Source organism: Acinonyx jubatus, chromosome D1 (genome assembly GCF_027475565.1).
Source record: "Acinonyx jubatus isolate Ajub_Pintada_27869175 chromosome D1, VMU_Ajub_asm_v1.0, whole genome shotgun sequence".
Taxonomy (NCBI): domain Eukaryota; kingdom Metazoa; phylum Chordata; class Mammalia; order Carnivora; family Felidae; genus Acinonyx; species Acinonyx jubatus.
Genome location: NC_069390.1, coordinates 2,514,225 through 2,528,778, shown reverse-complemented (window position 1 = coordinate 2,528,778; position 14,554 = coordinate 2,514,225). Strand labels below are relative to the sequence as shown.

Below are 14,554 nucleotides of genomic sequence, written 5' to 3'. Positions count from 1 at the left end.
TGGTGTCCCGAGGAGGTGAGAGCAGGTGGCGAAGCGAGAGGTCGGCTTTATCGGGAGCCCAGCTAGTGTGTCCAGCAGAGTGCACGGCACAGACGCGGGCCTGGGTGGCGTGGGGTCAGGGCCGTGACCGTCCTCGGTGAAGCAGGAAGCGGAGTCACCGGGCCGAGCGACGACGCACAGCAGGCGTTGGGTGCTTGAGGGGAGCTGGTGACAGCGGGACGGGTCGGGGAACGAGGCGGGCGGCCCGGCACCGGGGACGCCCTGGAGGCGGGGTCGTGCCGCTGGGCACGCACATGTGTGGGGCAGGGAGCCAAGCGAGCCCGGCAGGGAGAGGGGGGCAGGGGAGCCGAGAAGCGGCAAGGGGAGGCGGAGGCTGCGGGAGCGAGCTGCTGTCCCCGTCCCGCGATCCGCTGGCAGACGGGACTCCGCGTTGGGCGGACCCGGGGCTGCGGTCGACTGCAGCTGGAGAATGGAGGAAACCAGGCCCAGGCTTCCAGAATCCTCTCCCAGTGGACCCCCCCCCCCCCGCCACCGACCCCCGGCAACACGCGTGACGGCACGTGGGCAGCACCCACCGCCAGCGAAGCTTGTCAGAGACCCTGCGCCCAGCGTTGGCCCTGGGGGCCGGTCACACGGCCACCCTCTGCCTGGCGCGGACCAAGCCTCGGCTCCCAGAAGGAGAGCAGTGCTCAGCATAAAGTGGTGTTTGAACAAGGAATTTAGAAACCGCGGCCACGGTTTCCAGTAGGGAATGGCGGGAGCACCCCAGATCCGTGGTGCCGGCCGAGCACCCACCCCACAAGCAGGCCTTTCCGAGACGGCTGTGCTCACACGCGTGTGCGCAGAGCCTGACGGACAGGAGGCTCTGAGGTCTGGGGGCGCCGTCACCGACAGCAGGAGGCTGGGGCCGGGTGGGGGCCGTGAATGGCCAGGGGCAGGTCAGAGGTCAGTGATGAGCGCAGAGGAGGGCTGGAGGAGCCGCCAGAGGCGGTAAGGACAGCCTTGCAGAGAGGGTGGCCCGTCCTGGAGGGGCCGGTGAGTCCAGAAGGCTCCACAAGGGGGCGTGCCACCGGCCCCTCCCCTGCGTCTGTAGGTCCCCGCTTCCCTGGGTGGGGGTCTCGCCACCACCTGCCACGGCCAGAGTAGGCGGGAAGCCGTGTGACCGCAAACCTCTTTCTGCTGCGGGAGGTGAGGCGGCTGGTCCCCGTTGCCCCGTGGCCGGTCTCTGCGTGGGGTCTAGTCGGGGAGTGCGCTGGGGGGCACGCAGGTTGTGGGGACTTTTCCTTTCCCTAAATGGGGTGGGACGACCCTGCAGGGTTTTTCAACGCGGTTCTCCCACCCATGCGGCTCACGCCTGGCAGGGCGGCCTGGCGGGGTGGGGCTGGGGGACGGCCAGCGGGCTTGGCCCCCGGTTGTCTTGCCATCAGGGGGAGGACCAACGGGCTTTGCTGGTGGACCAGGTCAGGTGCGGTGCCCAGGCCGACCCAGCAGCCGAAGGGATGGGCGTGTGTGTGGTCAGATGTCCAGGTGCAGAACCGGGTGGGGGGGTCGAGGCCCAGTGTCGGGAATGCGGCTTTGTGGACAGCCGTGTGGAGGTGTGTGCTGGGCAGTTACACGGGATTCTGGAGAAACCCAGGGGTGAAGCGCACCCCTGCCCCGGGGAGTGTGCCGATGGTGAAATGCCATCAAAGCTACGAGACCAGCTGGGCCACCGTGGGACTGAATGTTGACAGAGGAGGAGTGGGTCCGGGGTCCCCCAGGTTCCGATGCGAGGGGGCTGCCGATCAGGGGGTCCCACCCAAGAGGAGGAGCCAGCTGGCGGCAGAGGAAGGGGCACCCAGACCCAGGCAGAGAGGCCGTTCGGGGGCTGATGGGGTTGTTGACCAGGCGTGGGGGGCCCGGGGGCCGGCTGCAGGGCCGGGGCGGCTTCTGGAGGGGCCCGGGCCGGAACCTGGCGGTGAAGGCTCGAGAGGGAGCGGCGGGCAGTGGACGTGGCCCCGAGGGTTTCGGTTTGCGGGGCACGGGGACGTGGGCCAAGAGAGGGCGGGAAGGTGGGGGACTTTGGGCTTTGCTTACGCTCATGGGAGCAGAAGGGGTCGGCTGCTGGAGTTGACGAAAGTGCCGGGGGCCTCGCTCTCCCGGCCCTGGAGGCATCAGCCCTGGGCTGCCCTGGGGTCCTCGGTTAACCTTCGTGATCTGCTGAAGACGCGCCTCCAGAGCCTGTCACACGGGGGTTGGGGCTTCGGCATGTGGATCTGGGGGCACACGGGCATTCGGTCCGCGGCAGTGACTTACTTCCCCAGAAAAGTTGTCACTTGAGCTCAACCGGTGCGCGCGCTCAGGCTGGAGCTCAGGTGGAAGCCTGTCTTGTGTTTAACGCGTAAACGTGGCCCTCCCGCCCCCAGGGTGCCCTCCTCCCTTCTGGACTTCGATGCCAAGAGAGAGATGAGGCCGGAGCCTTGCTGGGTGGGTCTCCTGGCCGCCCCGGGCACCGCACCTCCAGACCCTCCCCGACTCCGACCTGCTGACAGCTCCCGAGGCAGTGGGGGAGGCACACAGTAAGGGGGACCCCTGGGGTGCAGGGAAGGGACCCCGCCCAGGGCAGCACCAGGGACTTAACGGTCCCTCTCTGGTGCCCTGGGGGCCTCACGCCCGAGGCCTCGCTCCTTGGTAGGAGTCAGGAGAAGCTGAACAGCAGGAGAGGGTCACTTGTGTGGGTGGAAGCTGGAGGGGCCAAGTGCTCCCGGGACTGGGGAGGACGGACAGGGGGAGGGCGGGCAGGACCAGGGGGAGGATGGACAGGACCAGGGGGAGGACGGCAGGACCAGGGGGAGGACAGACAGGACCAGGGGGAGGACGGCAGGACCAGGGGGAGGAGGGACGGGGTGGGGGGAGGGTGTCCTTGTGCTGGTGTTGAGCGTGTGCTTGGGAGCATTGCCGTGTGTGCCTGGCGACACCGGCAGGGGTGGGACCCTCAGAGGCCACCACCAGGAGGTTCAGGCGCGAGGGGCAGGGCGAGGAATGGCCTTGTGGGGGGGGAGGGTGGTGGGCCTGGGGAGCCAGCGGAAACCTGCCACCGTCCAGAGGGCAGGCGAAAGAACACGGTGGAGGGAGGGTGTCCCGCGGCCGCCGTGACAGCGGACTCTCGACGGTGTGCAGCACAGGCCTCAGGTTGTGGGGAGGGCTGGTTCCCCCTGGAGGCTGGCAGGAGAATCCCTTCCCTGCTGTCTCCAGCTCCTGGAGGCGCCCAGCTGCTTGGCTCGCGCCCCCCCCCCCCCCCCCCCCCCCGCAAAGCCAGCGGGCAGCCTCCCTGCGTCTTTCCCCCTCTGCTCGCGGCCCCCTGGCTCTGGCCCCTGCCTCCCTCCTACACCACTCAGCACGTTCGTGACTTTGTTCAGGGCCCACCTGGTAATCCAGGTCAAAACCTCCCCGCGAGGGGCGCCGGGGGGGCCCCTTCGGTTAAGCATCCCACCCTGGATCTCAGCTCAGATCAGGGTCTCCCGCCCTGTGGGATCGAGCCCCGCGTCAGGCCCTGTGATGGCACAGAGCGGGGCCCGGTTGGGATCCCCTCTGTCCCTGTCTGTCTCTCTCTCTGCTCCTCCCCCCTCACATGCACTCGCTCACTCGCCCTCTCTCGTAAACACCGCCACCATCTCGCCTCAGGGGCCTCAACTCAATTGTGCGAAGTCCTTTTTGCCTACAGGTCACGCGTTCTCGGGTTCTGGGTATAGGACGGGGTGACTGGGGGCTGTCTTCCACCCGCCGCAGGGCTATCTGGGAGGGGTGCTGACAGGTGTGGAAGGGGCCCTCCCTCCTAAGGACCTCACCCCTCGGTCCCACGTCCCGCCGGCCGCGGCCCCGCCCTCCAGACGCGCCGCTCCCGGCTGGATGCTGGCCATTCCCGAATCGGTCTCCTGGCCCCGACGCCTTCCCGGGCGGCTCGAGTGCCTCCCCCGGTCGCCTGCCGCCTCCGCCCTTTGTGGACCGACCACTGCAGCAGGCCACCCTCCTCCGAGACCCTCCAGCCCGCCGAGCTCTGGCTGCGGGCGTGTTTGCCCGGGACCGGACCCCAGGCGGGCCGCACGGTGCCTCGGCTCAGCCACGTGGACGCCGTGTGGTCTGTCCCCGCAGCCTCCTCGGCTACCTGACCAAGTACGACTGCTCCAGCGCGGACATCAACCCCATAGGCGGCATCAGCAAGACGGACCTCAGGGCCTTCGTCCACTTCTGCCTCGAGTACTTCCAGCTCCCCGCCCTGCAGGGGTGAGTGCCACCCTCCAGACGGGCCCTCCGCGCCCGGCACAGCCCCCTCCCACGCCTCCCTGCCGCCTGACCACCACAGCCCTGCCCTCAGCGGGCACCTGGGGTCCCGCGGCCAGGCCGGCGCCTTCGGGCGGGGGCTCCCCCAGACCCCCTGGCCGTGGGGCGGCACTGGGGACCGTTCTGGGGATCCCGGCGGCTAGATGCTCCCGGGCACCCCGCGGCGCCCAGGCCGGCCCCACAAGAAAGCATGACCTGTCCCCACGTGCAGGGCGCTCGGCGGAGCAGCCCTGTGTGGGGGCTCCCGCCATCCACTCCCGCCCCGGGGCATGGAGCCCCCCGGCATCCACACCCGTCTCCCTGGGCAAGCCCAGCACTGCCAGCCCCGGCCCGGCTGTGCTCATGTGACTGGCGGGGGGGGGGGGGCGGGGGGGGGGGGGGGCGTTGCCGGGGACTGGCCGGGGCACCGGGGGACAGCCGGTGCGGGGTTTTCCCGCGGGGCTCACGAGCGCCCAGGCGGCCGTCAGGACTGACGTCTGTGTGTCTTGGCGCAGCATCCTGGCAGCACCGGCCACCGCAGAGCTGGAGCCCTTGGCCGACGGACGGGTGTCCCAGACGGACGAGGTAGTGGCAGTGGTGGCTCGGTCACCGCGCTCCCTCCCCGTGTCCCCGCTTCCTCGTGTCCGCCGGGCGCCTCTGCTGCTTCCTTTGTGCCGCGGGGACCCCTCTCCCATCTCCAGGCTCCTGGCCGGGGAGCCCCGCGCCCGCTGCTGGTCCTTTGACGTTCGTTCGACTCAGGCTTCTTGAGGCCGACGCCCGGGAGGAGGGGTGAGAGGGGCCGCGCTCTTCCTCCTGTCGCTGCCGGCTCCTTCGTCACGAAGATCGACTTCGCCTCTTCTTCCAAGAGTTTGTGGTTTCAGCTCTCGTATTCAAGTCTGCGACCCGGCGGACTTCGCCGCGTGTGGTGCGGAGGGGACCCGGCTGCAGCCTCTCGCGTGCGGACGGACGGGCGTCTCTCCCACCGACTGTCCGGTGCCCGTGGCGTGGAGAGGCGCTCCCGGGCTCCGTTCTGCCGTGTGCGCCCGTCCCTGTCCCGGTGCCACCTGGCTTTGCAGGGAGCTGCGACACAGGGAAGTGTGAGTCCTCCGACGGCGCTCGTCTTTTTCAGCGCAACTCTGGCTCTTCTGGGCCCTCGGAGTTTCTGGACGAACTTGGAGGCATTTTCTGCCACGCCCGCAGCTTGGCTTCTGTGGCACTTGTGTTGAATCCGTAGCTGCGTTTGGTGGCCGTTGGCTCCGTGACCACATTAGGCCTTCTGAGGCTCGAACGGGGGTGTCCCGTTTGCCCCGGGCGTCCGGGTCCGTCAGCGACATTTTGTTGTTTTCAGCGTGTAAGCGTAAGTGGGCCTGGGTGGTGCAGTCGGTTCAGCGGCCGACTTCGGCTCGGGTCACGATCTCGCGGTCCGTGGGTTCGAGCCCCGCGTCGGGCTCTGTGCTGACAGCTCGGAGCCCGGAGCCTGTTTCAGATTCTGTGTCTCCCCCTCTCTCTGCCCCTCCCCCGCTCACGCTCTGTCTCTCTCAAAAACAAACATTAAAAAATTTATTTCCAGGTATTTTATTTTCCTCATTCTATCGTAAATGGAATTGTTTTCCTAATTTGATCATTGCCAGTGTACGGGAATGATTTTCCGCACTGCCTTTCTGTCTCAGTCTCACTGGTCTCCCCTCCAGTCCGTACGTCCCCTCTGTCCGCGTGCTCGAGGCTTGGCGTGTGCCTCCTCCCACGTGTTGTCAGAAGGCGGAAGGTTAGGTCACTGATTTGAGATCCTTCTCTTCTTTCTTTCTTTCTTTCTTTCTTTCTTTCTTTCTTTTTTAAAAAATGTTTATTTTGAGAGAGAGAGCAGGGGAGGAGCAGAGAGAGGGGGAGACAGAGAATCCCAGGCAGGCTCCGAGCTGTCAACACAGAGTCCGACCGATGTGGGGCTCAATCCCACAAACCGTGAGATCATGACCTGAGCCGAGATCAAGAGTGGGACACTTAACCAACTGAGCCCCCAGGCGCCCCGAGATCTTTTTCTTTCCGAATGCAGGTGTTTACGACTATAAACTCCTCCCTCACTGCTGCCCTTCTGTGTTGTATAAGTCCAGCCACATCATTTTCTTTCATCTCCAAGTATTTCCTAGTTTTCCTCATGATTTCTTCTCTCACCCTCTGTTTACTCGAGAGTGTGTGGTTTAATTCCCGCCTATTTGCGAGTTTCCAAAGTTTCTTTCTGTTACTGAATGTGTAACTCTCTTCCTTTCCGGTTGGAGAGCACACTTTGGGCGATTCAGTGTTTTAAAATTCATCGAGGCCAGTTTTCTGGCCTGGCCTTTGGTCTGTCCTGGAGAATGTTCCATGTGCCTCGAGGAGAACGTGGAACGTGTGCTCTGTGGTCGTTGGGTGGAATGTTCCAGAGATGTCTTTTAGGTCTAGTTGGTTTCCAGCGTTCAAGTTTTCATCTCCTCGGCGGTTTCTTTGTCTAGTTTTGTACGTTATGGAAAGTGAGGAATTAAAGTCTCCAATGATTACGGTTGAATTTAAGGAATCAAAATGTCATTGCCGGCAAATATTCATCTCCCGCCAAAGAGAGCGGTAAAAGAAGTCCACGGCCAAGACCCGCTAAGCACTGGGACTTGGTGGTGAACCGGCGGGACGTGGCCATTTATGTGAGTCCCTGGGACAGACAAGCGGGAAGTAACCATGATGGCCCCTGGTGGTCCCAGTGCTGCCGTCGACCCCGGTGACCCGATGGTGGCAGTGTCCCTCGGAAGGGGTCAGGACAGGCTTCCCCAAGGAGGTGACGTTGGAGCTGAGGCCCGAGGGAAGGCCAGGGTGGGCAGTGGGGAGCAGGAGGGAGGGCCTGGTCCTGGGTCCTGCAGGCCCCAGTCGGAGGGGAGGCTGTCCCGCTGTGCCACGAAATGCCAGCGTCAGGGGACCTGAGAAGTGCTGGCTTGTGTGAGCCTCAGTGTGGGGCTGGCTCTCGTGGGGCCAGGGGGGTGTCGGGCCTGACGTGGGTCCTGGCATCACCCCCCAGGGCCGCCGTAACCGAACGCCGCGGGCGGATGGCTTACACAGAGGCACCACGTCGGTGTCGGCAGAGTCGTGCTCCTCCCAGAGGCTCTGGGGGACGGTCCTGCCTCTTGGTCCCGCTTCCGGGGCTTCCCGGGCCGTGTCGTGCCGCCCCAGCCTCCGCCTTCATCGTCACACAGCTTTTCCTCCGCGAGCGTTGTTCCAACCCCACGTCCGGGGCCATCTCGCCTCGGCCTCCTTCGCTTAGTTGCGTCTACACAGACCTACTTCCCCAAATACGCGCCCAGTGTGCCGCCCCCGGGGCCTAGAATGCGCACAGGTCTCCAGCCGGGGCCTCTCTCCTGTCCCTCCCAGGCCTCAAAACCCGGTCTGGATCTTTTCTTCCGAAGGCCCGCTGTGTCGCTGGCGGTGAGGGGGAGCGAGCCCCCGCATCCGCCCCTGGCCTTTGGGGCCACGTCCCTCCCCCGGGCGCCCGGTGCCGCGGGCCCAGCGGTGCTCTTCCCTTCCTCCGCAGGAAGACATGGGCATGACGTACGCGGACCTGTCCGTCTACGGCAGACTCCGGAAGGTCGCCAAGACCGGGCCCTATGGCATGTTCTGCAAGCTCGTCAGCCTGTGGAAAGACGTGTGTTCCCCGCGGCAGGTACACCGTGGGCACGTCCCACGGAGGGAAGCCGGCAGGACGGTCCCCGCGCAGGGACCGTTTGGCGGGAGTGAGTCCGCGCAGCATGGCCTCCAGGGGTAGCCCTCTGACAACCCCCAGTTGTCTCTTACCCTGAGCAGGGCCCGACGCCCCTGCCCGCTGTCCCGCCTGCGGTCAGGCCCATCGGGGCTCATGCGGTGGTTCCCACGGAACCGCCTGGAAGCCTCGTGCGGTGGGTGTATCTTCCCGGGCCCCTGCCGGGGTCTCCTGACCCCGCGTCCGGGGCGCTAGAGTCGGGGGCAGACACGTTACAGCTCAGCCACCCGCGCTGTGCGGCCACCAGCGCTCGTCCGCCGCCCCTGGGGGTGGGGGCGGGGGAGGGGGTCCCGTGGGGCCGTCAGCTTGCGCCTTGCGGCGTGACGCGGCCGAGGGCCCCGGGCCTTCGCAGCCTTGCGAGCTCGAGGGTCCGCGTGTTCCTTGCCTACCAGGTGGCTGACAAGGTGAGGTGGTTTTTCTGCAAGTACTCCATGAACAGGCACAAGATGACCACGCTCACACCCGCGTACCACGCGGAAAGCTACAGCCCCGACGACAACAGGTTCGACCTGCGGCCGTTTCTCTACAACACCAGCTGGCCCTGGCAGTTCCGGTGCATAGAGGCCCAGGTGCGTCGGGCGACGAGGGGGCTTCTCCGCGAGCCACAGCTGCGGGGGGAACGCCGGCTCGCTGCCGCTTTACGTTCGCGGCCGCGCTTTTTTGCGGCCCCGGCTTCGCGAAGCGCAAGTACGTTTCGGGTCGGCGGGCGCTGTGCCTGGTGCTGCGCCCCTCGCGTGGGTAGCTGTGGGCACCTGGGGCCAGTCGCCGCCCCTCGCGGCCGACTCGAGGGTCCAGATGGTTCCACGCCTTCTGAAACCAGTGTGCCTTTCCTTTCTGTTTCTGGTTAATTGATAGAGTGAGGAAAGATTAGTAAAAGCAAGCGTGGGCCCTTCCCGCCTTCTCCTTTCCAAGGCCAAGCACAGGAGCAGGGCCGAGGGCACTTCGGGCACAGGTAGTAACGGCCCGAGGGAGGGACAGGCGGCCAGCAGGGAGCCCTCGGATGCACAGAGCACGATGTTGTGATGATACGGCGTTGAGCCAGAGAGCGCGGCGGGCTGGAAGGACACGCTGTGTACCGGGTGGCCGAGGCAGGCGCCCCTGCAGATGACGTATCTGCAGGATGGACCCCGGGTCACACTGCACGTCCGGGCCGCGGGCGAGGGGTCACCCCAGGGACAGCGGGCCTTGGCTGCAGCCATTTCTGGTCGTCGTGCCCGGGGTGGGTTCTGTGCCACTGGCAGCTAGCGGGCAGAGTGCAGGGGCGCTGCTGGCATGCTGCCCGGGACAGCCCAGCCTCCAGACGAGGAGTTGGGGGAGGCGGGGCTTGGCTCCCCCGGGGGCGCTCCGTGGTGGGGTCCCCCAGATCAGGAATGGGGTTTGGGGGCCACGCAGCCAAGTAACGGGCAAGCATAGACCCTCCGAGGACGCGTGTGGGCGGATGCAGTTTTCCATGGCGTCCTCGTCCGGCAGGGACCCCGTGATGCGCTGAGGCGCGTCCTGCCAGACTTGCCCAGTGCACGTGCTCTGCACCCTCCCACGTCTTTGCGCATCGTGGGGACTGCCTCGCAGCTGCTCGTCCAGTCCCGCGACGGCCCCCCTAGCTGGGCGTGAACCGGCGTGTTCCATAGCGTGGTTGTGAGCGTCCCGCCGTGGACGTGCGCGTGGTTTCTCCATCTAGGTGCTGCGGCTCGAGAGCAGAGGCTGTCAGGACCTGGATGGCGTGGACTGACGCCCCCCCCCCCCCCCCGCCGAGGCTTCCACTTCGCCGGTGACGGTGCGCCCAGAACGGTGTGCCAGCGTCTCCCTCCACGCGAGGGGGCGGGATCTTGCTCTGGTTCCTTAAAAAAGACTCAAATAAAGAGCGTGTGATTTCTGGGACCTGAGTCCGTTACGTTGTGGGGTGAGGGCCCCCCTCAGTTCCACAGCCTCCCTGGTGCAGAGCGAAGCCCGGCTGGGAGGGGCCCCACGCCACCCGGGAGGGGGCAGAGGCAGCTTGGGGTCTGTGCCGGTCTGCCCCTGCCCAAAGCCTTACCCGGGAAAAGAAACTGGTTAGCAAGGAAAAGAATGTTTTGGTTAACGTGCAGAGCAGCACAGGGCTTGGGACGGCTTCAGGTCTGGCTGGATCCAGGGTGTGCACGTGTCCTTAGAACTTGGTTCTCTCCTCCCCGCTGCCCCGCTCGGCTCCTCTCTGCCTCCGCGGGCTTCCTTCATGCTGCACATCAGGTTGCCTTGGCCCCAGCCTCACAAGCTCCCATGTTTGAATCCAGCAGGAAATTTGCTCAGTTGGGTCAGGTGCCCATCCCTGAACCAGTTAGTTAAAGCACCAGGGTCCCCTCCCCCACCCACCCCCCCCACCCCCTCCGCCGCCACCAGAGGACCAGGAGGTGTTACAGAAGTAGGAAGAATGAATGGAGAGTCCCAAACAGCACACGCCCCTCCCGTACCTACCCCTCCTGGGCTCTGATGGCTCTGTCCTCACCTCCTTCTAAGGGGACCTTTCCTGGGCTGCTGCCACGGGCTCTGGGCCCACAAAGCCTGTGGGTGGGCCTTCCCCTCACCTTCCCACAGTGACAGCGAGGCCGCTAAATATCAATCAGGCTGCAGTGAAGGTGTGGGCCCCAGCAGAGGGGGTGACACATTTCTCCCCTTTCCCAAGGCCGCCACCATGAGACGGTGTCCATGCCTGGAGTCCAGGACCCCTGCAGACCGAGAAGCAAAACAGCCACTCCTCCCCACCCCCCAGAGGCCCTTTATCTCGTGACGTAAGCCAACATACAGACGACCTTTCACACAGCGAGGCAAAGCCGTTTACTGCTTGTGATCTGATCGGTATTCCCCAGAAGCCTTGGCCTTGGAGACCCAAACCCCGCTCTGAATGTCTGAGTCCCCTTAAATCCGTATGTTGAAGTCCTAGCCCCCAAGGCGACGGCGTTAGCAGGCGGGGCCTCCGGCAGGTGATCGGCTCATGAGCGGAGAGCCCCTCGCGTCAACCAGCACCCTGGCCCCAGAACCGGGAGAGATTGGCGCCTGGTGATAACGAGACACCATTAAGGTGACTCTCCTAAAGCCGAGAGGCAGTTTTGTCTCCGGGGAGAGCTCGGTCCTCCCCCCACCAGGGAGGATCCAGAAACAAACACCTGCCGGTAACGCTGTTCTTGGCACTGACGTGGCCTCCGTGCACCGGTGGGTGTCGCCCTCGCCCGGGGCTAGTTTCCGGCACAGCTGGTGAGTGGGCGCTTTTGGCCTGTGAGGGTGGGGACAGATGGGACCCAGGAGATGTGAGCGTGGGGTCAGCAGCTGAGGCAGGGACCCTCACGTCACAGCATCACCCTCTGAGAGGACGGCTACCAAGGGTGACACCCTTAGTTTGGGCCTTGTCACCCCACAGGTGTCGCGGGTAGGACTGGCACCTTGCTGACTCCCTGGGGAGGGGACGGCACACCGTGGAACATCCTCGGGCCCAGTCACAGTGTCCTTGCAGTTACGGGGTGGCGTGCCCCAGTTACAGGGTCATGTCCCCCCAGATGTAGGGTCGTGTCCCCCCAGTTATAGGGTAGTGACCCCCCCCCCCCCCCAGTTATAGGCTGGTCACCAGAGCCCAGCTAGTGAGAAGCTGGCAGTCCCTCTCGGCAGCCAAAAGCCCGTGTCTGAGGGATGCTGGCTTTCTTCAGCCCCATCACAGACCAGACCCAGCCTGCTTCCTAGGGAAGATGAGTCCTCACCTCAGGGCCCACCCAGGATCTCAGGAGACTCATCACGTCCCGGGGACTCTCCTAAGAACCACGAGCCCCTACAGCCTTTCTTGCCGCCAGAAGGTCCTGAAGCCTTGGCCAAACGTGCCCCTCGACAACAAAAGCGATGTAAGGGACCTCATGAAGACACAAGTCTCCCGGCACCAAGGGTTTATTGAAGCAGCCAAGCCCGGGACCGGCCTTGTGTGGCCCATCCAGGCAGAACTCGGTCCACTAAGGTTCGTTTCAGTGGAATTCTAAAGACCAAAGTAGAGTTTGGGAAGACATTGCATCCAGCAGGTGCATCCCTCAGAAGTCTGGGAAGAAAAAGTGTCATGAGACCCTAGAACAGGCCAGAAAAATGGACGAAGGACAAGGGCACGCCATTTGCAAAGGGCCGACCCGCGCCCAGAAGAATTTTAGCCGCGTTACTTGCTCAAAGCTGAAAACTTCCAGTATTGTCGCGGTCAGGCAAAGCCTGGAAGCAGCGACCGTCTGCCGTGGCCAGGCGTGACTCCATCGGTCCCCTCGACACACTTCGGAAGGTCAAGTTGGCAGCGGGCTGCAACGGGCCCGAAGATGCGCCTTTTCACACGGGGAGTCTGCTCTGGCCGTCTGTCCTCGGTTTGCCTATAAAGGGGAGGCTGTCGCAGGACTCGGCCTGCCGGGGCTTGACCCGGGGGCTCTCCTTCCTGCTGCCGGGGAGGCGTGACTCCCACCAGAGCATCACCACCCGTCAGGTGCCGCCCTCTCTGTTGGGCGGGGCCGGCGCCTCTCCCGGGCTCTGTCTCTTCCCCTGGGGTCCTCCAGAGACCCCCGCGAGGGGCGCCTTCGGCGGCCGCCCCCGAAGGCCGCCGATGAAGAAGTAAACGGCAGGGTTCGCAGTGCTGTTGACACAAGACAGGAGGACGCTGACGTCATTGAGAGCCTGGCTTTTCACTTTCCATATCAGGAACCTGATGACGCTGAGGGGCACGCCGCACAGAAAGAAGACCAGGGCGGTCAGCAGGACAACCAGGTAGAGCCTTCTGGGCAGGTGAAGGCGGGCGCTGCCGCGGACTTGGCGGAGTAGCAGCAGGCTGGATGTGCCCATGGTGACAAAGAGGACGACGACCCACGCGTCCATGATAGCCACAAGCGCAGGGCAGAAGCGAGTGGTCGGGCTGGACAGCTGGCCGCAGGCATGGCCTCTCAGAATGTTCATCAGAAAGGTCAGAAGCCAGAGGAGGGCGCTCACGCCGGCCGACAGGTGCCTGGGGCAGTGGCACCGGTACCAAATAGGGAAGAGGACCGAGAGACATCGCTGGAGGCTGATGGCGGTCATGACACCCAGGCCAGTGAAGTAGGACGAGAACCTGAGGACCATAAGGATGCCAGGAAGGTGAAAACAGCGGTGGAGGAAGGGCTTCAGGATTTGGCGTGCGCAGAACACGATCTGCAAGCACAGATGCATGAGATCCGCCGCGGCAAGACTGAGGTTGTAGACAGAGAAGGGGTTTTTCCTGACGGACGCGCGGATGAGCCAGATTACGGCCCCGTTTCCCACCAACCCGCAGAGGGCCACGACCACCGTGATGGACCGGAGGAGCACCTGGCCGGTCATCTGCGCCCCCGGAGACATCCCTGTGGTGTCATTGCTGGAACGGTTGACGGCCTCGCAGTAGTGGTCCATGCTGGGGAGGCCGGAGCTCAGGAGGGTCCTGCCGTGCTCCCCTGACCGGCGGGCTCTGGGCGCTCCTGGGCGGGCAAAGACGGAAATGCAGAGTCTCAGGCACGTGAGGAAGTGCCCTGCTCCCCCACCCAGGCCTTCCGTCCCCTTGTCTCTGCTTCCCCTTCCCTCTATCCCCACCCCCCAACACACACAGCCCCAGCCACAAATGTCCAGCTGTCCTCGGCTCTCCCTAGACCCGGACGGGACAAGCTCTCGGCTTCACCCCCATGGGCTCGGCTCCTTGAGCATCAGCGTGCGCCCCTCTTTGACTTCTGCCTCCCGGAAACCGATTTGCTGGATGTTCCCTCCGGGTCAGGCTCCAAGCAGAATGCAGGGGCAGGGGCAGAGGGAGTTGGGGGAACCTGGAATCTGCCCTCAAGGAACCTCAGGTAATGACCATTCATGGGACAGTGTGATAAGGGCCCGAGCACTCACTGGGGAGCAAGAAGGAGCGACCACTTGAGGGCACTGTAGCGGTTTTCAAGAAGGGGGGGTGCGTGAGGCAGAGAAACCGCTGGAGAAAGGGCCAGAGGCCCGGGGACAGAGCGCTCGGCACGGCCGGTTCGGGCCCAGTAGTTGGGGGTTTGAGGGAGAGGACGTGGGCGGGGCGGCTTGGGTCCAGGCGGCCAGCTGGGTGAGCGCCCGGGTGGCCCACACGCACTGTCCGCAGTGGGAGCCGTGCCCGAGCCCCTAGGGGGTCTCACGCACCGCCTCTGCCTCAGGGCCCCAGAAAGGCAGACAGCCACCCGAAAATGTTCTGCGGGCCCCAAAGGCAGTGAGTTTTAGTGTCCCCGGAGCTGTGGGGGACAGAAAACGGCTCCCCCCAGAGACGCCCGCGTCCCGATCCCCAGAGCCTGGGACTAGGTTAGGTTGGCAACAGAGAACGAAGGTGGCTGATCCACTGGCCTTCAAGTAGGGCGGCGGTCCTGGGCCATCCAGGCGGGCCCCCAGGGCAGCCACGGGGTCCTTCTAGGACGGAGGCAGAAGAGGAGCGTCAGAGAGGGTGGCACCGTGGAAGCCAGGGTCAGGAGGCCGTGTTGC

The 14,554-nt window shown here is 64.8% G+C and overlaps 2 protein-coding genes across 4 annotated transcripts in view; one reads left to right on the top strand and one right to left on the bottom strand.

Moving 5' to 3' along the window:
- NADSYN1 (NAD synthetase 1) overlaps window positions 1–9,947 on the top strand; it is a 36,227-nt gene extending 26,280 nt beyond the window's left edge. For all 3 annotated transcript variants that reach the window (XM_053202775.1, XM_027045032.2, XM_053202774.1), the window contains 5 exons: window positions 4,132–4,263; window positions 4,815–4,884; window positions 7,847–7,975; window positions 8,464–8,640; window positions 9,750–9,947. In XM_053202775.1, the coding sequence (XP_053058750.1) occupies window positions 4,132–4,263; window positions 4,815–4,884; window positions 7,847–7,975; window positions 8,464–8,640; window positions 9,750–9,800 (559 nt within the window). In that variant the 3' untranslated portion in view covers window positions 9,801–9,947. The remainder of the gene's footprint in view (window positions 1–4,131; window positions 4,264–4,814; window positions 4,885–7,846; window positions 7,976–8,463; window positions 8,641–9,749) is intronic.
- A 2,591-nt stretch (window positions 9,948–12,538) lies between these two features.
- LOC128311709 (mas-related G-protein coupled receptor member X2-like) lies at window positions 12,539–13,474 on the bottom strand. Its single transcript, XM_053202651.1, has one exon. It carries the CDS (start codon window positions 13,472–13,474, stop codon window positions 12,539–12,541), a length of 936 nt encoding a protein of 311 aa, XP_053058626.1.
- Between the last annotated feature and the right edge of the window lie 1,080 nt (window positions 13,475–14,554).